Source organism: Brachyhypopomus gauderio, chromosome 10 (assembly GCF_052324685.1).
Source record: "Brachyhypopomus gauderio isolate BG-103 chromosome 10, BGAUD_0.2, whole genome shotgun sequence".
Lineage (NCBI taxonomy): Eukaryota > Metazoa > Chordata > Actinopteri > Gymnotiformes > Hypopomidae > Brachyhypopomus > Brachyhypopomus gauderio.
The window spans coordinates 19,418,422-19,442,040 of NC_135220.1; the positions used below are offsets into that span (position 1 = coordinate 19,418,422).

Here is a 23,619-nt window from a genome sequence, read left to right on the forward strand (position 1 = left end):
TAGCATGATGGATTCATTACAATTCAACACAAAGTGAATATTTATTATACCGGTAAGTATTTTTTTTTTGCATGTTTACTTTGGGATGTTTGATTTGTTTCTGCCTGTACATGTCAGTAAATCTTAGTGCTTTGTTTAATGGATGGTGGTGGGAGTCTTCTTCTCCTCTTTTGTCAACTTCTCATTCTTCTCCCTTTTCATCTTCTTGTTCTTCATTCTTGTGTTGTCTTCTAGCTTGGCTTTATTATGTTTGACGTTTTCCATATCGCTCTGTTGTGTGGTCTATGTTTGAGTACTGCTCAGTAAATCACAGTTCGTTCGTTCGTTCGTCTTCTCCTCGTGTTGTGGAAGGCTCCAGACTGCTGCTGTGTCAGGCAGATGCTGAATACATGTCAGGCTACAGTGAAGACTGAGTTATCAGAGGAGCTCACCCAAGCAGAGAGCTCTACATCGCTGCTCCGCCAACCGGCACAAAGCCAAGACACATTGCCAACACATTCACTTTAAAGTGACAGACAAAGAGCAAACACACATATACACACAAACGCACTCTCTCTCACACACACACAAACACACATTCACACACAATGCTTGCAACAAGCTACCATTCAGAAAGCCTTGCCAATTGGTACAAATTTGCAGTGACTCTGCCAAAATGCATCTGGTATAAATATATTTTCTGTCTGTCTCTCTTTTATATTTTATTTTTATCTCTGCCAGTCATATTCATCCAAAATGACCAGGAAAACCTCAAGCTGCCAGTCATGATGCCCACAGAAAAGTGATCCTTTGCATAACACCACAGCCCTTCTCTCCACAGACTCGCAAGCACAGCGATGCCACTTGGAAAAGCTGCCAGCTGAATGAAATAAACATGACTTGTCACTTGATAATGGCTATCAATTATCTGTCTTCTTTGTGATACATACATTATCAATGATAATGATACTCTGAGTTGTTTGATGTACAGTCTGCTATTGAAGTCACCTTTTGTGAAAAGTGTGTGCACAAATATCTTGTAAGATTGAGTAGTCTGTTTAATAAGATTTTGTCCAGAGAAAAGAGGAGGATGGGTTTACAGTAATAAAAACCCACAGAAGGGAATTAGCTCTGTTGTTAATGTCTACATGCTTCTCTAGATGAGTGAGAATGAGAGAGAGTTGATTGCTCCTGTCTGAACTGCAATAACGTTTGTAGGAGCAGATCCTTCGCCGCTGGTGATGGGCTAACACGTAGCCACTCGGATGCAGCCTGGCAGGGTTCTGTGAAGACTCACCGATTGGGTTTCCCTTCCAGCTACTGCTCAGCCACATTACCTGCTCTTATTTCTCTGCCAGATTATATAATTCAAAACAGCATCCCACATCCTGAGATTATGCTAACGCACGCTGCAAATGTATCACGTAAGACACTACTGCACAAGAAACTTACTCTTCGGTGGAACCGGTGAAATTGCTGTTTCAGGACTAGTATCCAGAATCCAGTTTTACGAGAAATTACTTATCACTTATGGCTTTTAATGCAGCACCCCAAACTTTAAAGGGAAGATGGGATAAAAATGGGGCAATTTTAGTCGTCTAAACAGTTGTCAATACAGGTACAATGAAAAAGCAGTAGGAATGTTTGTATGGTGACTGACCTCAGCCTGACCTCAGCTTGTGTAAACGATCATCATCAGGGTCTCCTTCAGTTATAGTTCAACGTAAAAGCCACATGCACAAATCTCCCTGCAGAGTGGATGTCCCCTCCGACCCCTATAACCCCCCCCATTTCCCCCACCACACCCTCTGGCCAAAGGTACATCACTCATGCCAGCTCTGCCAGAGTCTATAACATCTGCTTGGCACAAGCTGTCAACATCCCAGTGACCTAACCACTCACCTCAACCTAACAAAACGCCCATGCCCTTCCAGACTAGCACACACACTAACACACACACACACACACACACACACACATTTTTGTAAAAGATTATCTTACCTGGATGTTCTGTATTCACCACTTTAACGTGACAATTGTAGAAACACTCATCACAGCTTTTAGTGCTGTGATCTTATACTGTATTGCTCTTTGAACAGCACTGTCCTCAGAGCCCTCGTCCACCCTGTGTCCTGTGCCATGGTTCATCCAGCACTATAGTTGTCTATGAATGGATGACAGGTTGGCTTAACTTGCCCATCTCTCACAGCTGTGACTTTTGCATTGTTTCACACTGTTAACATTGACTGCGAAGTCCTGATGGGGTCTGACAACATACAGTAAATAGATTTAAACATGGTAACAGTAAGTTATTTTTCTTTTCAGATATGACAAATAGTGTTTATGTTTAAATATGTTCAATTGGCATATATTCCTAATGTATTTCTGTTGTTTGAAATCATGATTCCTGACTGAAGTATTGTATGTGTTCTCATTCTCACAAAAAGTATTTTGAATCTACTGTATTCTTAATATCTGATACTATGAAAAATTATTCACTATGAATATTTTTTTAGTGAGAAATACATTTAGATGTAAATTAAGTATACAGAAGCAGAGAGAGATTTGGACTTGATTAAACTTTGACTGTAAAAAATCCACCTGCTTTATTTCAGTTCAGTGTATAAAATGTGTTTACACCTCTTATACTCACTCTTATGAACCAGAATGCTATTTGTGTTTACACCACTCTTGTGAACCAGAATGCTAAATGTTTACATCACTCTAGTAAACTAGAATACTTGTGCACTTGCACAATAGTTTTGAATTTATTTAAATTTGAACAATGATATGAGGCACTGTAGATTCACCCTGTGGCAGTGTGTGTCACAGCTGGGAATCAGCAAATGTTCAGGACAACACCTATAAATACTGGAGTATCTGGAATATCTCCATAGCAGCCTGTGATTTCAAAGCCACATCACCAGTAGATTCATCTGTGTCTAAATTATTTGAAGGTAATTTTTGCTATGTTTCTCGAAGTGCTCGTTTACACACATAAATACAGACACAATAAAAGCACAAAATCTCACATCAGATCATCAAAACAATCAAGACCAAAAATATAGAACCATGAACACTGGACAAATTGTGTTATGTCTATCCGCTACTGATGTATACTCCATCTGCAATCCTTCTCTTACAACTCTTGTATTGCTGATGTCAGACATGAGGAGCTTTGTACAAAATAACTTCCTCAGTAACTGCATCATCCATAACCTGTCAATGGTTGCTTTAAATCACGTTGGCCATCTGTGACCCAGTGTCTCAGTGACTCCACAATGAACCCAGGCACAAAACTGCAGTCGTTTAGATGTTTCTCCAGAAATCATTCAGTAACCATTTACAGGCAATTATTATTATTACTTTTACCCCACAAGGGATTGTGTTGAGAAGATGTCTATACACTACACACTAATGATTGTTGCACCAACAATATATCTTTATTTAAGTAATCTGCAGACACAACTATTCGGGCCTCTCACACAAAATCATTAATTTATTACCTGCTTTTGTCATTGGTATAAGGACAGCTTCATAAATCTCAGTGGCCTTCATTCATCAGACTTTGCCAGAAATGTGTGCAGATTGAAGCATTGGGGAAATAATATAGTCTTTATACAGAATATGTGCTAATGTGGTCGCTGGTGAGAGAGGAACACTCCATCAGCTGTCATTCTGTCATTTGTCATTTTCAGTGTTCTTTGGTAATTGGAACATGGTTAAATGGTAATGACAATTAATGGTAAAGGCATTAAATTAATAGTATTGTGAAGGTATATAAAACAGTTCTGAGAGTGTGCTTTTTTGGTAAAAGGAGATGGTCCTACCTTAAACCTTAAACACAAAAACGTCTTTTAGTTTGTAGGTCCAAGTCTCCAGCACACTTGAGGTGGTTTTAACATGCCAGAATTAGCAAGCAACTAACTCTAAGAGTTAGTTCTTGCCAGTGATGGAGTTGGAAGAGTGTAGACTGCTACCACTGTGGAAGACATGCTGCTTCCCCACAGATAAGTAACTCTCTCAGACCTTCACAGGGCTGTACGGGGCTGCACAGAACAATGTACCACCTGCAGCTTTGTAAGCAAAGCCCACAGTCCATCTGCAGCCCTGCACAGTGGACCAGGCTCCCTCTTGTGTGCAAAAACACCCAACGGAATCTCTTGAGCTGCAGTGGTGTGAATGCAAACTCCTTCAAGGAGTAATCCATGAAACTCGTGAAACCCATGCAGAAAGAACACACCAACTAACGCTGGACAACACAGAGGATTTCTTCGGGTCCTTTGACGTCTACCGTGACCTTGGCATGACTTTGGGGTAGCCTTGAGGTAACCTTGGTATATCATTGCTTTGTTGACCAAGGTTAAACCGCCATAGTCTTCAACCCACTCCTATTAATAGCCCAGGTGATTAACCCAGTGATTGCTCACTACTTTGCAGCCACAGTGGCATATAACCTGACCCTTAATGAAATGCTAGCTCTTTTTGTAAATGGATGTTTTTTTAAGTCTAAATTGAGAGGAAAATACAGGTGAGGGGAAAAAGCCAAGTTGTTTTTACTTTTATACCTCATTACTTTTAAAGCTTATTGTAATGACAAAACAAACTAATAAAATACTTATCACTTATCACTGTCAAGAAAATATCAGATGCTCTGTTTAGATGAAAAAGCTGACATGGTCTCAGCATGTTTTTTTTTTTTTTTTTTTGGCAAATTCTTAAGATATCCTGAAATTTGCCAGACCTCTCATTTGTAATTAATCTCTCAATGCATGTAAAATCACTACGGACACTGAGAACACTAACTAGACTTTCTTTACATCCTGATTAGTGGTTGAATTAGTGGTTGTCATTTTTGGAGAGCACAGCAGGTTAGTATAGTAGTTGGTAGTACTTTTAACATAGACAATTTCAATAAATAAAAAGGTTTAAAAACTCAATTTTGGTGCAAAAATATTATCTGATTACATAGCACATTGCTTTTGACACTGTCAAAAACAATTAACTACAACTGTTAAATGTTCAAATCAAAAGTGCACATCACTATGTTACATCACTGTGTTATGCTTTATACCATAGTCTATCCATAACCACAAGCTTTTCCTCTGAACACGTTACCAATTGAACACATTACGCAAATGGCCCTTTAATGTACTTGAATGTACAATGCCAGTCAACTTACTATTGCTATGGCTTAAGCCTAAACCAACGACATGTTGGTATATTCATGAAGGTTCAAAGTGCATTTTGCGTGAAGGAAGGACACCTGGCGCAAAAAAATGCTAAAGTAATGGAAACGCATACGTTATGATGTCATGACTAGATGTTCGAGGAAAAAAAATTTGACGCAATGTCCAACAAACGTTATACTGGCAATAGTCATTAGTCTTAGCGCATAATTGAAAATGGGCCTTTAGTTGTTGAAGAGTTATTGTAACCACGTGGCTTAATTTTAATTTTATTCATTAAAAAAGCATTTGTCATTAATGGGACTGTGTGCTGTTGTGCCCGACCCAGATGTGACTGCTCATGACTAAGTTCTGAGTATGATGTCACAGGTATGTCCCAGCTTCTGTATAAATACTTACATACTCCTGAAGACTTTCTAGATCCTTCTACGCAAAATCATGCCATTTCTCAAAATGTCTCTAAAAATATAATACAAATAAAACAAGGACATGGCTGCAAAGTAATGAACAGCTAAGACAATTAAATATAAACTTTGATGCTTATTTAATCTTGAAGTCATAAAGTGACCAAATGCTGAAAGTCAGTATATCAACAAACTTTTTTAAACAGCTTACCAGAAGAAAGCTGCTACTTTAATGAAAGCACAAACATAAGCATCTGTGCCTGTACTGGAACAGCTGCTGAGGTGAATGGTAAGATGAGACCAAAAAAGGACATGTGGATGATCCTCAAAATGAAGGGTGGTCATGCAGTTGAAGTCTGCTTTATTTACGGATTGATGCGTGACACTTGGTAGTGAGCTCAAGCCAAGATGGCATGGACGTTACAGGCACTGAAACTATGACAATGGTTCAGGAGATGTTCTAGAGTTGTTTTGCTTCTAAAACCTTTTTTACAGCAATACCTTACTGCCTTTGTGTTAGTCATTTTGCAGCACATATAGAAGCCTATATACGTGTATGTGTGAGCAATTAAAAACTACAGGAGCTAACTAAAGCATTGCTTTTACACTTAATAGAAATAACCTTCAGTTAGTGGTTGAATTAATAATAGCTTTTCCAGATGCATGTCTGCAGATTTAAAATTCTCTCTCTCTCTCTCTCTCTCTCTCTCGCTCTCTCTCTCTCTCTCTCTCTCTCTCTCTCTCTCTCTCTCTCTCTCTCTCTCTCTCAAGATAGAAGGAGTGGGCGAGGTTTTGGTCATCTCCGAGATCCTCCCGGACAGTATTTGATCGCTTTTCCACTTGCGACCGTCAGTGACTTACAGAATGAACCCGCCGTGCAAAAGCGCTGTCACGCTGCGCGCGCTGCACTCATCTGCGCGATGTTTGCAACTATTTTTCATTAGAAAGTGAATACATTTTTTAAAAAATAATAAAATCAATGAGAGCTGAGCTTTCCGCTCGGTACAGTCTACAGACACAAAAGAGACTCGTCAGTTTCGAAGCGGTATTATTTACCCACTATGACAATGGAACGAAAATACGCATGGATTCTTTATGTAAGCAATTTATTTCGCACTTATTGTAACGCAGTATTGTATTTGTTGGTTTGTTCGGTCAGCACCGAAACATGTCCTTATCCGTGCTCCTACTTTGAGGATTCGACTAATGTTACCTGTTTGGATTCGCAAGAAATCGAGCTGCCGCTTGTTGTGCCACAGTGGACCAACACGTTAATTCTGAGGGGAATCAACATCTCAGCTCTACCAGAGAGTTCGTTTTTAGTCAACGGGACAGATATGGAACTTAAAACACTGCAGTTATCTTGGAACAACATACGTGAAATCAAAGCAAACGCGTTTCGCGGACTCTCGCGACTTCAGCGCTTGGATTTGAGCCACAACAAACTGACGATCGTATCAGCTGAGGCTTTTTGCGGTTTGGAAGACCTGCGTTTTCTCTGTCTAAACAACACTCTAATGAGTTCTGGTGTGAGGGATTTGACCATAGCACTGTCCAACGAATGTCTGCAAAATCTTCAGAGACTGGATTTGGCAGGAAATCGTTTAAAGGCAATACCTATTGCACGGTTTGACAACCTTAACTTAAACACGTTAGTACTAACTAACAATTCTATCGAGACTATTGGAATAAACAACATTTCAAGTTTTAATGAACATAAAAAAGTGCGAATTTACTTGTCAATGAACCCTTTCAAGTGTAACTGTGAGCTGCAAGCATTTTATTATTGGTTGAAAAATGACTCTCAGTGCGCAGATTCCAGTCGTCTACTATGTGCGCTACCAAAAACAAAGAGAGGAATACCTGTGGAAAAACTTCTCAAGGAGGATACCGATTGCATCAACGCGGAATTAGAAACGGTGTCTTACGTGTTTCTTGGTATTGTGTTGGCTTTGATTGGGGTTGTGTTCCTAATGGTCCTGTACTTGAACAGAGGAGGTATTAAAAGGTGGCTGAATAACATTAGAGACGCGTGCCGTGACCAGATGGAAGTATATCATTACAGATATGAGCAGGACTCCGACCCTAGATTGGAAAACGTAGCTGTTTAGACAAAACGTTGGTATACAATGCTCGAACACGACAATATCTGGATTTATACTCTCTCACAAATTCGCAGTCTTGACTAATGCATGACTATTTGAAAATATAGTAGATAGGCTACCATTACTTGTTCAAATATGCAGTGTAAATAAAACATGCACTGAATGTAGATTAAGTTTTACATTTCTCAACAAAAACATACAGCAAATAAAGATAAATTAACAAGTAGGCTCATCAGTTTCTTCTACTATTTATTTTTGCAAAAATTAACATACAAATATATTAAAGGTATAAAACAATTATTTTTATTATGCTGTGTATACTTATTTGGAAATGTCTGATCTGATTGTGTGACTTGTTTTTGACCTGTCTGACATTCCAGTCAAATAGGACGGTGGCCTGGAAGTGCAAACAGCAAACCCAAAAACAGAACAGTAAATGTCAAATGACAACAAAATCTAAACCATCACAACAAATGTGAAAATACAACAGCAACATTAGAAACACAAAAACAAAGCAGAAACACATCATTAAGTCAAACAGAAAAAATGGGTCCATATTGAACACTACATTCGCATTGCTTATTCATCAGAGTGTATAGCTAGCACAAGGAACAATAACAATTCCCTCAGCGTGCTACACAGATATTCTGTAAGGAAGCTAGATGACGAGGTTAATCTACGCAAGTCACAGATTTACTTTATTGTTTTGTTTTTCTTTGTTAATTTGTTTGCTTACATGTGTAACATAGCTTAAGAAAAAAACAATGATTTCACGTTTATCATTGGCTAGATAGCATCCTGAAAGAGCTGTGACTGTACAGGATAACCGCAGCAGTAATGATAAAGGCAGTCGGCAAATATACTTTGAGTCTGTTTTTGCTGCTTATCACACACAGCCGCCCAAATTCTTCCACATTTACAGAATAAGTGTAAAACTATGCATTTTTGCTACACCATGCAATTTAGGCCCATAATCAAAACATTTGATTATTTGATAGCATTTGCTACATTTTTACTCAGTAGCAGGAAATCTCCTCAGAACAGAAGCTGTTATAGTTGTACTGGTACTGGAAAAAATGCATTATCGATCCCTTGGGATTGATAAAGCTAGCTGTAAACGCTTTCACCATCCCCATCCCCATAGTCACTGCAGGAATAGTTCTTATTTTGTGCCTGCACACACGGACTCCCACAGTGAGTCATGTCTGGTGTGGCAAAGCATCGTGGCGCATCTGCGGCTTGCTGAACCCGCTGCACAACCCCAGGAAAATGGGTTTTAGACATCAAAGCAGAGATCCTGAAAATACATAAGACATTAATTTGCATGCACATCTCAGTTGAAGACAGATGATACAATAACTCCAAACTCACACTGATTAGTTTTTCTGAATTGCTAAAACACTAAAACCCATTATCAGAACAAAACTGTCAATACATATTCAGTAAATGTATCACTCTTTTAGCAAAAACCTTAAATATTGACATTATTAGACATAGATCTGATTCTGCCTTTTTGCAAAAACTCTGAATATAATACTCTGAATACAAAAGGTCACAAAGGTTAAGCACACATACCGATTTCATCGCTAACGCACTGTAGGTGGACACTCATGTCCAATCAGTAGTTAGGGTTGAAGTATATGAGACAAAAACTTGGTCAAATGAAAGTGGCATTTGTGAACTGGACTGTGACTTCCAGTTCAGGAAGAGGAAGAGGAAGAGCAGTGTGTGTCAGCCATGGTGGATGAGGAGGAGGAGGATGAAGAAGAAGATTCAGAACTAGAGCAGTCAGATGAAATCAGAGGACCAGTCACAGATCATGTTTTAGTCAGCAACATGACTATGAAGGAAACAGGACAACTGTGCGGCCTAATACAGTTTGTCCTGATCATGAAAACGATCCTGATAATTGAGGCACACTGAAAACATTGCCTCATGTATCAAATCTGTTAATGGGATCTGCTGAACTGCAAGGACATTTTCAGCTTAGCAATCAGTTTGCAATTTCAAAACACACATTTTGCAAAAAGCTGCACACATTACATTCACTTACTATAACTGGAATCCGCTTTGTTTAGTTTGGAAAACACTGCTCTTCAAATTGGCCAATGGCCTGCATCCAGTTGTTTAGTATGATAACACTTACAACTAACTTCTTCAATGATTCAGTACAGACCGAGACCATAAACAAGCAACAGGTTAGTCCTCTTGGTTTGGACAACAATGGATATAAATATTTCTCACTGAGGTAGAGGAATGCATGTGGGGATAAGGAGAGGACAAGGACAAGAAGATGGAAGAAGACCAAGCATCTTGGATGAAATCCTAGCCACCCTGGGTGATCTAGGGTTTGAGTTAACCCTAACCCTACCCCTAACACCTAACACCTAACCCTAACACCTAAAAGTAACACCTAACCCTTACCCTCATTAATATACCGGTATTAGCTCATTAATATTCCAGGAATGATCTCACTAATGTTCCGATATTAGCTCATTAATATTACAGGAATTGTCTCATTAATATTCCAGTATTAGCTAATTGGTAAGCAAATGAGGGTACTCACTGCTAAATTGCTAAATTGATGGCGGATGCGCTGCTAGTGTAGGACGAGATTGCAATTTATGTCGTTGATCCTCTTCCAGGTCCAGCCATCTCAAATCACTCCCACACTGCTGTGTCTAGCCCCTGGGGAGGTTCTGGAGGTACTGGAAGAACTTCTGAAGCGTGATTAACACGTTTGAGGTGGGACACATATCTGCAAATATACAAACATAAAAATACTTACACAATTCACAAAAAAAATGCAAAGAAATCAAGTGTTATACTTACTTTGTTATGGAGGTGCGATCCTTGAGGAAAGCAAAATTTTCCTTCAGGGACCGTCCCTTTACCACGAAGGCAATGAACCGCAGAATGTGGTTGTGGGCCATCACAGCCTTCTCCCGGCATCTGCCCTTCACGTTCACTCCCACACAGAACGTCATGTACTCCTTGAGGAGGTTCGCTAGGAAAGTCAAAATACACAATTACTACAAGAATCTCACCTAACCCTAACCCTAATCTCAAAAAGATCTACCATAGGCAACAATAATATCCTTAGCCACGGGAGAAGAATGGGAATGTTTCATGCGAGTTGGAGAATTATTTGTTTTAAAAACTTCCTCCAACTCAATGAAGCGTAAGTGTTTAATCTTGCAATCATCCCGATTGCAGACCTCAGACGACTCATACCCCTTCAACTTTCTTGCCATCTCGATGCAAGAAGGGTTGCTACATTCGCCAATCTGACTAGCACTGGAACTTTCTTTCGATGTGCTCGGCTGCTCTTCCTGTGGCACCTGGACCTGCTCTTTGTCGTTCAGCACAGGGGGTTCTTTTAATGCACCCATTGAAGAACCAGCTTTGTCCCTCTTCCTCCATTCAGACAATGGCTGAAATGAACGGTCCAAAGTGGACACCATCAGCAGAATGGGGTTGGAGACCCGGAGACTCGCAAGTGAGCGAAGAACGTACACCTCCTTCGCCTTCCTGGTGTACTTTTCCAGCAATTCAGCCTAACAAAGAACACAAGCATTCATGCATAACCCTAACATATGAAAAAAGAAAGCATCAAATAAATATTTATACATACAGACACATCCTTGTACTTCTTTTGATTATGCGAAAAAGATGGGTGGAGGCGCAGCCCGAAACCTCACAGACAAATACCCCCCCTTAACCCTGTTGAAAAGATGAAAAAAACATTAATTTCACATATATTAAATATGCAAGTTTCTGTAAATTTATGCAAATTGTATACTAATTACATATGCATGATATATATATATATATATATATATATATATATATATATATATATATATATATATATATATATATATAACACACATTCATTACATATGCACACAAAGTTGCACCTACCTTCCACTAGCCAACTGTAACACTAAGGCTACCTCCTCCTTATTCTCCATTTTGTGACCCAAACTCTGCTGAGAATGCTGAGAAAGGTTGGCATAGCTCACCACACAGATAGGGCACTGAACACATCTTGGAGCCATATTAGCCAAAGATGCTAACCAAATGCTAACATATTTGAATCGCGAAGCTCTAGCTTGAAAGGTTTGGCCGTGGCGAGCATTTGAAACCTGACACCTAAGCCTAACCCTAAAGCCAACAAGCATGGTCCCTGAGGGCCCAAACCTTGACATAGGAGCACCAAATTATAGATTCTCAATCCATGGGACACCAAATTTCAGACCCCTAGCTCAAACGTTTGCGCCAAATTTTGAAGGTCTATGAAACTCCTATGGCACTTAGAGGGCTTTTGAACACCGAAATACCACATTGAGGGTTCCCCTTCACCAACAGTGGCACGCAGCCGTGCCAAATTTTACAGAGTCAATCCACCCTGCCCTGGGACCGAACTCGAGGGGGTCAAGGGCATGCTCCCCACCAAGTCCTAGGGTCCTTGGACCTTCCTAACTCTACTTAGTGCCACGTGACTGCTGGCAACTAGGGGACACAATGGAGGCACTCAGAGACCCATGGGGGTCCCAGGGACCAAGTCCAATGCATTTCCCTTGGACATGACCAAAATGTCCCCAGACCAAATCCGGCCCCATTACCAATGTGACCCCACAGGACTGGTCAAGTGCCCCTAGTGATGCAGTAGTAGCCACTTTTGTAATTCAATCAATCAATCAATCAAAGTTTATTTGTATAGCACTTTTCACAACACATGTTGTCACAAAGCGCTTTACAGGATTTAAAAGGTTAACAATACTATGGGTCCAGAACCCTAATGAGCAAGCCAAAGGCGACAGTGGCGAGGAAAAACTCCCTATGATGGTGGGGAATAGGAAGAAACCTCAGGAGAACCAAGACTCAAAAGGGAACCCATCCTCCATTGGGCGGCCCGTTAACACACAAATTACACAAAATACAGACAAATACACAAGTCACACACAAATCACACAATCAGACTAAGTAAAGGTAAAAATGAAAGTTCTGGGTTATGATATTGTCACTGTAAATGTCTGTTGATGAACGCCAGGCTTTCATTCCGTGTCGGAGCAGCGATGCTGGTATTGTAGGCTCCGACTGCAATGTTACTCTCCAGGTGAACCTCGGAGAAAAGATACGAGATGTAGTAAATATGTAACAGATTAATCAAAGGCCAAACTAAACAGATGAGTCTTTAATCGAGTTTTAAACATTGAGACTGTGTCTGAGTCCCGAATAGAGGCAGGAAGATTATTCCACAATTGTGGAGCTTTAAAAGAAAAGGCTCTTCCACCTGCTGTGATCTTTTTTATCCTAGGAACAGTTAATAACCCTGCGTCCTGTGAGCGAAGTGAACGCGCTGGGTTATATTGTTCAATAAGTTCACTAAGATAGTCTGGAGCTAAGCCATGCAGCGTTTTATATGTTAATAAAAGTATTTTATAGTCAATACGGAATCTAATTGGCAGCCAGTGTAATGACGATAGTACGGGACTAATGTGATCAAACTTTTTAGTTTTTGTTAAAACTCGTGCTGCTGCGTTCTGAACCAGCTGGAGTTTGTTTATCGATTTACCAGAACATCCAGCTAGGAGACTGTTGCAATAATCTAAACGAGAGGATATGAATGCATGGATTAGTTTTTCTGCATCACTAATATTTACATATGTTTCTAATTTTGGCAATGTTGCGCAAGTGAAAGAACGCTACCCTAGTTATATTATTAATATGTGTATCGAACGAGAGATCTGGGTCTATTGTGACGCCCAAGTTCTTTACCTCTGCGCTGGGGGTTATAGTAAAAGAATGTAGATTCAATGCTACATTATGTATCTTGTCTCTCGCAGCCCTAGACCCAATATTATTAATTCTGTTTTATCGGGATTTAGTGCTAGAAAGTTACACGCCATCCAATGTTTTATCTCTTCTACACATTTCTCAATCTTACTGTTTGCGCCTAAATCATCGGGTTTTGCCGATAAATATAGCTGAGTGTCGTCTGCGTAGGAATGGAAACTGATGTCATGCTTATGCATAATCTCGCCTAAGGGTAACATGTACAGTGTGAATAGAAGTGGTCCTAGGACTGTCCCTTGTGGGACACCATATTTAACCTGCACAGATTTAGAGGTTTTATTATTAACACTTACACATTGGAAGCGGTCAGTTAAATATGATCTAAACCAGGAGAGTGCGACTCCTTTAATACCTACCGTGTTTTCTAGTCTATCCAGCAAAATGTTGTGGTCTACAGTATCAAAAGCTGCACTAAGATCTAACAGTATAAGGAACGAGACGAGCCCATTATCGGCCGATATTAGTAGATCATTCACTACCCTGAGTAAAGCTGTTTCAGTGCTGTGGTTTGGTCTAAATCCTGATTGGAACTTTTCATGGATACTATTTGATTGGAGATAGTGGTTTAACTGATTGGAAACTGCTTTTTCTAAAATTTTAGAGATAAATGGGAGATTAGAAATGGGTCTATAGTTGGCTAGAATCTGCGGATCGAGATAATTACCATCTCTGTGCTGTTTCCTATGGGGAAAAGTTAGGGTCAAACCCACCCCCGTAATGACACCCATATCTGTGCTGTCCCTATGGGGAAAAGGACACTTTGGTCCTGAAGTTCTTACTCCTTACCTAACCTTAACTGGGTCAGTGTCCTTCATCTTATAAACCTGAAGCAGCAGACAGAGGGCCATTTGAGGAGTTCTGATGGCATGTTTATGTTCAGGTAAGTATTTCCTACCATTGCTACTGTTGTCATTAGCACTGTTATATTGTGCTTTATTGTACCATTCTGACTGCCCTATCTGTGGTATTCTGTGATTCTCTTTTGTCTTGTCTGCATCATCTATACATCTGTGTTGATGAGATTGACTTCAACTGAGCTAACAGTGCAGTGGAAGAGGTTAAACGGCAGTGCACGATAATCAGTGATGCAGGACAGCAATCAGGCAACAGTACTATGTGTGCTGCCATTGGGCAAATGGGGCTTTACATCACCAGGCTAATCTTGACCCATGCAACACTGCTCACATCACATTTCTTGACACTCTAACACAACCTGTCGTTGATTCACAATGATTCCTCATGACCATCGGCCAGAGCAGTTCAGAACTTTCTATCAGGCTGCTCTGATACAAAATTGGTTCATCAAATATCAACAAAATATTTTTTTGTATCTCCCAATACATTCACCAGAGTTGAAACGTGAGCACATACACTTTCTGCAGAGAACGGAGAAGGTGTTTGTGGAGAGACGAGTGAGCATACTCGGGGTGGATATGTCACACTGGATGACACTTGAATGAGGACACCGTTTTAACAGAGAGAACATTGCTCATGCTGTAGATGATGTGCTGTGATCAGACTCCAACAGGACACATGATGCAGCCTTTAAACTGTTTTTTTTTTTCATTTTCCCCTCTGTAAAATATTTTGTTTTGCTTGTTTGTTTGTTGTGTACAATAACAAAGTGTAGGTAAAATGTTTTGCTGAATGTTTGCAGAAAACTTTATTGATTAGTATTTGCGTATTAGACTGACTAAATGCATGTACACTTGAAGACTTGTTTGGAACCATTTGCAGCAGACTGCTGAACACAAAAGGAACAAATGGGGTTGTGCATGTTTCAGAGCAGTGTGTGCCTGTTTCACATCAGTATGTGCATGTCTCCCATCAGTGGCAAGAGTTGTGTGAGATTTTTCATGTGAGAGTGATTTTGGTAATTTTGTGTAGAGTTTTGCACAAATTAGATGAAGTTTCAGAGAAGAAAACTGCTACAAATATGTGTTTGTTACCTGAAACCTGCAGAATGATAAAAACATTCAGGAGGATGTGTATGTGCACTGCTCTGTCACTGCTCTCGAAGGGGAACAGGATAAAAAGTGACATTTACTGTTCTGTGTTACCTGTTCCTAAGGTGCTAAACTGCATTGGCCAAGTCATCAGTGCATGATGTCAATCCCAGTTACATATGAGCAAGACGGCTCAGTTGGACTGCTGTGGCACATCAGAGCTCTTATCCTTGGTTTCTCTCTGAGGTGAGGGTCAGCCGTAAATTGTTCTCAAAGAATACGTGTCTGTAAGAGAGCGGAGCTGACAGCTGATGGTTTTCTCTGTCGTACCTTGTGGCCGGCATGCAGAGCTGAATGAGGTTGAGACGACTGACGTGGTGACTGACCCTGCTGGTCAGAACCAACAACGTCTGCAGCTATTTGCATCTCTTCAGCTGTTGCACAATGTGCTGACGGCCATTTTGTTGTTATTGTATGAATATTCTCATTCCACTGAACATCTTGTTGGATGGTAGTGCAGAGTATTCTGTGCTGATGCACATGTTTCAGTGGTCAAGTGTCTGTGCTCTGCGGATTTTTGAACGTAGTTCCATGAGAGAGATGTGTTGTGAAGTAAACCGTGTTTACGGCACAGTGCATGTATTTTCCATACCAGAGAGTCCTGGGTATCAATGCAGTGGTACAGTATCATGTGTTAATTTTCACTGATGAATCTGGATTCAGTATAGCAAAAAAAAAACAACAGAAACACCAAGCATTGGGGCTAAAGTATAATTGGACAAACAGACACTGTGCATTGTAATTAGTCTCCAAGGAGTTTTCCTTTACAATGCCAAGCTAGGTCTCTACAAAAACGCACAAATCACCTTTCTGGACACACCACATAGTGCAGCTGTAAAGGACGAAGTGGAGCAGCTCGGGCCGGTTGTCATGTTGGATAATGTTTCCACCGGGCTGCTCTGGGCCAGAACTGTTCACCAACCACAGTAATGTCACCGTTTTATAATAATATCCATTTACACCCCCCTCCACTTCCTTTCTCAATCTAATTGAGGAATTTGTTCCATCTTGGTGTTGCAGAGTGTGTGAGAACTAACCACAACCTCTTTAGCATGCAGTAGGAGAGGCGTGTGGACACAGTGAGTCCAGGGTTGGACTAGACGATATTTTCCCCCAGCCAGGGATGACACTGAAAGCTGGATAAGGATACAGTGATGGAGCAGACCCTTAACAGAAGGTGGTGTTTGGCTTTGATTGAGTTTCATTTTGACATCAAAATGTCTCCAGTATGAGTCTTCATACTGCAGGCACACGTCACGTACCGGGACAAAAACGCCTTTCACGCAGCACGTGTGTTTCCTCGCTCTGAAGCCTCTTCTCTCCTCAGTTCCTCCAAGGACATTCAGAGAATGGATACTTCCTTGAAGTGGGTGGGGTGTGATTGATTTCCGGGTCACTGCCTGGAGGAGGTAGGAGAGAGGAGGACACACAGCAGCATGGAGTGCGCAGTGAGCAGCGCTAGGAGATCCACCCACTGACTGTGAGGCTTGACTTGTACTCAGCCCATAAAACCCGTGTGACAGTAACAAGGATCTGTAAAATGGAGGAATCACAGCAGCTGCTGATTGGGTCTCTGATTTCCATCGCTCTCATGCCACATGCTGTTGCCAATCAGGAAAGTGCTCTGTAAGGACCGCCCCTTGTGGTTTTGAGTTAATGTGTTTCTGTTTTTGCTGTTATGCCTTTACATTTTTGATGGGTTTCAGATTTTGTTGTGGTTCCAGGACACTCATTCATTTTTGTCGAGCTTACATTTAACCACAAGGGAGAGCTATTAGCACAAAGGGCTGTTCTGTAGTTCTTCGCATCAGTGACTCTGTGTGTCCTTGTCTGGATCCTCTTATTTGTTTGTTGTCAAGTAGTACGACACTGATCACTGCCCTTATCACTGCAGTCACAACACATTGGCTCTAGGTTAACATAAGGTTAAGATAACACTTCAAAAGCAAAAATGTTTCTGCATCTTTTTTTTCCATCTTCTGCATCTAATCTGTGTAGCGTATCTGTGGTTCTGAAATTTCATCTCACAGTTCACAATACACTGACAGGTGTGAAACTCTAGTCAGGCTAAGATTAGTAAACACTGAAACTTGTTGGTATTGTAGTGAAGGCTTTAGTAGTTGGTGCCATTATGCTGAAGGCTTTAGTAGTTGGTGGTATTGTGCTGAAAGCTTTAGAAGTTGGTGGTATTGTGCTGAATGCTTTAAAAGTTGCATGTAAAGCACAGTATCACCTGTTACTTCATAGTTCCCAAGGCTTCATTGGCCAGCTTCCTGAACACAGATTAAGCTTTTTGCTAGACTAAGAGTCCCCCTTCCTCAGTTCCCTCTGATTTTTAAATAACCCCCGGTGAGTGGTTATTTCTCCTTGTTACTGATGGTGGCTGGAGACAATTTGCTGCTAATAAAAGACCACTGACAGAACTGAAGACGAATTGGAGACATAATTATAGGCAAGCTGGGGTTAATCTCATCATTGCTGTGACTAAGAGAGAGGGCAAGATGATGCCCTATAAATCCGCAGTCCCTTCCTGCTTCATTTGCCTGCCTTTAATTAATGGGCTTCAGGCGTTGTGGTATTTGATTTTAACGGCAAGGTCAATCAGGCAGCAGAGAAGCCACAGACACAAGGTCTCTTCTGAATATGCTGAACTTGCAGTACTCTGGCTAATCGGTCTTACCTGAGCAGGTTTTCATGATACAGCAACATCTTCTGGAAATGTTGGTGCTTGCTCATTCTTATAAAGTGCTTTTTTTTTAAACATTTGAATGTATTTCCATAATTTGCCATTGAGTCTTGAGTTCCATTTGAACGTGATAGCTTTTATTTTCCACTGGACTGATTTTAAACAAGTATGAAACCACTTTTGTTTTTTATTTTTTATCCACAGTGTGAATGTATGCATTCTGATGTGATGTTTGTGCAGACTTTGTGCAGTGTGCCCTATCCATCCACAGAAAGATGCTACCTTTAGAATCACTCATTATAATCAGAAAATGAGGCTTCCTGCTTCACTTTTGTACTTCTCCATCACTCTGTTGTGTTGGAAGTGTGACAAGATGTGGATAGACTGGGTTCACAACATTGTTATTCAAACACATTTGAAATTTTTTTGTCCATTGTAATATTGTGTGTGTGTGTGTGTGTGTGTGTGTGTGTGTGTGTGTGTGTGTGTGTGTGTCAGTTCCTTCCTCAGATACCCTTCCACTCTGGGTAGAAGTAGAATGAAGTCCTTGACTCAGTGCCCACTGCCCCCCGGTGACAGAACTAAATTTAAATGACTTCATGTAAGTCATTGACTTTTTAATACAGGGCAGGGTACATTTATGCCAACTCAAGCAAAACAGAAAGAAAGCAACGAGTTAAAGGCCAAATCCATGAAAATGGGCTCATTTCTCCCACCACGGCCGAGCAGAGGCTCTTTTGTGTTCACAGTCTTTTGTGCCATTGGACTCAAAACAGTACGCCATCGAGCAAGCGGTGTATTGCATATTATTTGTTGCACTGAAGAAATGCCTTTCACCTGTCAAAATACACTCAAGTCTTAGCCAGCAAGATCATTCAAATCATTCTTATTTCATTCTGTATTGACAACACATCGCTAATAAATTACCACAAAATAATAATACTTGATAACTGTTAAGAAGTTCATTTTTATTGAAGGTTTCATTATGACTATGTAAATTTTATATGATATTTTTATATATGGGGCGTGAGTGTGTGTGTGTGTGTGTGTGTGTGTGTGTGTGTGTGTGTGTGTGTGTGTGTGTGTGTGTGTTTCTTATTATTATTTTCAAAGTTGTATGCAACTTTGTGTTTGCTAAAGCAGATTTCAATGCCTCAGAGTCCTCATTTATCCTTCACTCAATATGTCTATTACCACTCCCCTCATTCTCTGAATGCTGGCTTATATGTTGTTGTTGTAAATTAGTAACCAGATTTGTTTTCCCTCTTCTAGTTAGGGCTTATTAAGATGTGCTTATACTGTTTTTGTGGAGTAAAAGACCTCTAGGAGGACTGCAGTCTTCATGGAGTCTTCTAAAACCAATTAGACTCAACTCACTGGTTAATTAACCCCACGCTTATGTTATTATCAGGGGAGCTCACAAAGTTGTTTGTCTCCCCCTTTGAAGTTTTTTGTGTGTATAACAACTGCAGAGGAGAAATGGCTAAGATGAATTAGCTCACGCTGACATGGGAGCACCGTTTTGTTTACGTTCTAGCTTCTGTAGCATTATTAGACTTTGCACCCTTGAGATGTGAACAGTACTACACTAATTAAAGCGTCCCCATCTAATTACCATGTATACTCTGAAATCTAGAAATAACACCCTCCATTTTCAAAAAGTGATGAATCATGCATGAACTGTGACAAGAGGATCAATAAAATTTAATTAGGTCACTATTTGAGTTGAGTTGATTTGAGTGTTATTCTATGTGGTGTGATTATATAGTAACCAAACTGATTGTCTAAGAAGCCATGCGTTTATGCATAGATGAAATGACCACTAACGCTGCAGATAGCAGTTCTTGTCCTTGTACTTTACATTGTGTGGCATAGTACCTATGCAAGAAAGGATAGAAATAAATTATAAATATTTACGTGGACAAAACGATATTCATTTCCTCCATGACATTGTTTACTTTAGTCACATCAGAAGTAATGTTTGCAGTCTTTGCTGACCGTGACCTGTAGTGATGCATAGTGGAACATGGGGGAACTTGTTAATAAATAAACAAATAAATAGTTCAAAATGCACTCTTGCTCTTTCTATCTATGCTCTGAGGCAAGAAGACTCAAATTTCCTTTGTTAGTACAATTATTTTTCAATTATTGACAAACCCTAAAACTGCTTTAGAAAATTGTAAATGTGCAGATTCCCCCTACTCCAGGCCTTTAACCCAAACCTCCTCTAAGAGTGATCCTTTTCAAATGCTATAGGTTTTGGTGAAGGTCCATAAAATTCTCAGGGAGATGACTCCATGGTCTCCAATTGGCCAAACATTTAGTGATGGTATAAGCGCAATTCACCACGCCATAATTTTTTTGTGCCATTTTATTGCCCTTAGATCAACAGCGTTAAATAGTACATATGTAATAATAATAGATTTCTGTATTGTTATACAGCTATCTATTCAATAATTGTATATTTTCCTTCCAAGAACAGTCACAACAGTCCTAACGTGGCCTTCTGCTGAAGTGTTACTCGCATTGAAAACGTCACCGAAGACCTCCATGGCAGCGGACAGGCCGTGATGATCCCTCCCCCGCAACATCCCAAGAGAACCGCCCACCAGTTCCTCCCTCAACTCAGTAACAGTGAGAACACTGTGGCTTTCCCAAACACGTTTGAACACATCATGGAACACAAATACTGAGACAAGGAGATGCAAGGTTTATTTAATGGCACTTTTCTCAGAGGCAAAGCATAGCTGGTATACATGTCCCTACTCAAGATACAAGACCATACGAGGAGCTGAAGGAGGAGGTGTGGTTTCATATTGGACTAGGGCCATCTGCAGACGTTGCTGAGCATCATAGATAGGACTACAAGCCCCATCAACCCCTGTGACAGCAGATGACAGTTTCTCTACATGACTAAAAGTTGGCTGCAGCAGCCGGCCTTCTGCCCAGGAGAAATAACTGAGTGGGTGGCAATGGATCAGTTCCTGCTAGGCCTACCAGTGTAACTTCGGAAGGTTGTGGGCTTAACTGGATCAGAACCCAAAGGAGTTGGTTGAAGGTACCAAGAGTGGCTAAGGTAAGCTGCCAATACGAGAGAGAGATGGTCCCAGCTTGGGTCCAAAGAGAAACCCATCCACCACCATGCGAATACAATGGGGGGGAAAAGGTCCCTGTCGTAGGAGGATAGACTGAGATTCAAGGCCTTGGTGAACTCAGGAAGCACTATTACAGTAGCGCACCCATCCTCAACACCCTGACTGACCCTGTCAAATGAGACAGTGGCTCCTGATTCAGGTCTCCACTGCAGGGTCTGTATTGACAGTGAAAAGCATGAGTCGCCAGTCACTGCTGGTGTAGTTGCAGACCTCCATGTCCCACTGTCAGTAGGTAGAGATTTCCTGGAGTTTGATTGGCTGCTGAAGCACTGCCTGTTATGTGCATTGCAAGCAGAATATCCAATGCTGCCCACCACTGTTGGCCATCAACCCATATATGTTGCCTTCATGCTGGCAAGAGACACAATTAGCACATTCCATAAATACACCACTTACTTAGTTTATGCTAACTCAAGTTCTTGCTTCCAGCAAGCACAATGTAAAGATTTTTTTAAATAAAGGTGTAATGCAAAGATGACCAGCAGGAACATGAGGAGTGCTGTGCATTCCAGGTGTCCCCTTCCTCAAAGAATGTCATGGCGAACAGGTCATTTGTCACCTAGGAATGGGGAAAAAGTTTCTGAGAAAGCCCCATTCTTGCATATCCTGATGTCCTAAGGCCGTCCCCCTGAGAAATGCCACCCTTAAGCTAGTATCACAGGAACTATTCCCACACAGCTCACACCACCTGGCAACCAAGCTGCATGTATACCTGTATCGCTAGCCTGGAGCTGTCCATGGTGCTGAACACTAGAAACCCACTTTCAGCACCCATGTTTTGGACAGGCTTAGACACCTGCCTTGAAGGCAGTGAGCAGATCAACCACAGCAGGTTGTGCATGGTAATGCTACCCATGTTCACTCATCCAGCTGCCTGCACCATAAAATTGTTACTCTGAGGGAGGCAGGTGAGGGCCATCTATGCTGGTCTTACCAGTAATCGAACATGTTTCTGTTCTTTTTCTGTGCCTCCACAGTACCACATCCCTGTCCACCTAGGGGGCTCTAACTGCAAGACTGATCTGTTCAGATCTGTCCACTTTGCATCCTGTCATGCTTTGGTCACTCATATTTGTCTCATGCATAATGTAAAAGCCATAAAGTCTAAATGGAGTGTAACATGACTTAAGAAAATGTGTGCACTTTATCAAATAAAGCAAAATGCAATAAAATACAGTGTAAAATACAAAATTCTATTAAAAACATGTATAATTCAGGTGAGGATCCAAGCCCATTGGCTGGTGTAGGCATCATAAGTGCATCTTCCAAAGACCTGAAGCTCAATCGGCTGCAGTTCTGTGAGTCTTCTGGTTTGCGGTGCTCTACTGCTCCACTGGCGAAGTTTGGGGATTCAGCACAGGTGTTACCAGGTACACACAGACACTTATACTGGCCATCACTTAGTTAACACCGACAGGCAACCACACTGACCTTTGTCACCAGAGTTTGTCCAGATGAATGAGTCATATGTTGGTGAAAGCTATCTGGCCACGAGAAGTGCAGAGGTGCACCAAATTAAGAACATTCAAATATTCTTTGACCAAAGTAGTTTTTACCAGTCCTGTTCTACATTTTATGAAATGCAACGTTAACAAATACGAAAAAGCAATGAAGCACAACATTTTTGCAACAAGTTACAACTACTAACTACTACAAATTCTACTAAAGATATTTTTTAAGTTGCAATAAATGTAGAGTTTCAAGTGAATAAGCAACAAACACTATAGAAGGAGGAGGAAATGGTGGAGAAATTGATACAATTTATTAACATCATGTTTTTTTAACAAGAGAGAGAGCAGGAGCAAGCTGTCTTTCATTGAAAGTTGAATTATAGGGCAGAATGGTGGCTGTTGATTACAAAGTGAAATTATTTGAGGAGTTCGGCAGATTTATGGAAGTCAGGGGAAGGAGAGAGACACTGATAAGAACTACGACCAGATGAATGGAAGAGTATAAAACCAAGGAAGAGTAGTGCAACACATTCAGAATGAAATGAAGGACTCAAGAATGCTTGGGTAGTGGAAATAAGTTCAAAGATGTCAGTTCAACTGACAAACAAAGGCCATTATGGTTTCAGCTGTTTAGTGGTTGTAAACTGAAAACTGTAGAAAGGCAAATTTGTGCAGAAATAAATAAATAAGAAGACAAAATGAAAGTCTCTTTAGTGTGCTCAATGCAATAGCAGATGAAACTGTGTTGTGTACCAGTAAAACATCGAGAGATCTGTACATTA

The 23,619-nt window shown here is 40.7% G+C and overlaps 2 protein-coding genes across 2 annotated transcripts; one reads left to right on the top strand and one right to left on the bottom strand.

Moving 5' to 3' along the window:
- Positions 1 to 6,405: 6,405 nt before the first annotated feature.
- Positions 6,406 to 8,352, top strand: tpbgl (trophoblast glycoprotein like). The gene has a single exon (XM_077018335.1). It carries the CDS (start codon positions 6,634 to 6,636, stop codon positions 7,681 to 7,683), a length of 1,050 nt encoding a protein of 349 aa, XP_076874450.1. The 5' UTR covers positions 6,406 to 6,633; the 3' UTR covers positions 7,684 to 8,352.
- LOC143526182 (uncharacterized) lies at positions 8,017 to 11,738 on the bottom strand. The gene is made up of 5 exons (XM_077020829.1): positions 11,634 to 11,738; positions 10,912 to 11,234; positions 10,510 to 10,684; positions 10,244 to 10,435; positions 8,017 to 8,974 (listed from the first exon to the last, which is right to left on the bottom strand). The coding sequence occupies exons 1-4, from the start codon at positions 11,736 to 11,738 to the stop codon at positions 10,409 to 10,411; spliced, it is 630 nt and encodes a 209-aa protein (XP_076876944.1). The 3' UTR covers positions 8,017 to 8,974; positions 10,244 to 10,408.
- Between the last annotated feature and the right edge of the window lie 11,881 nt (positions 11,739 to 23,619).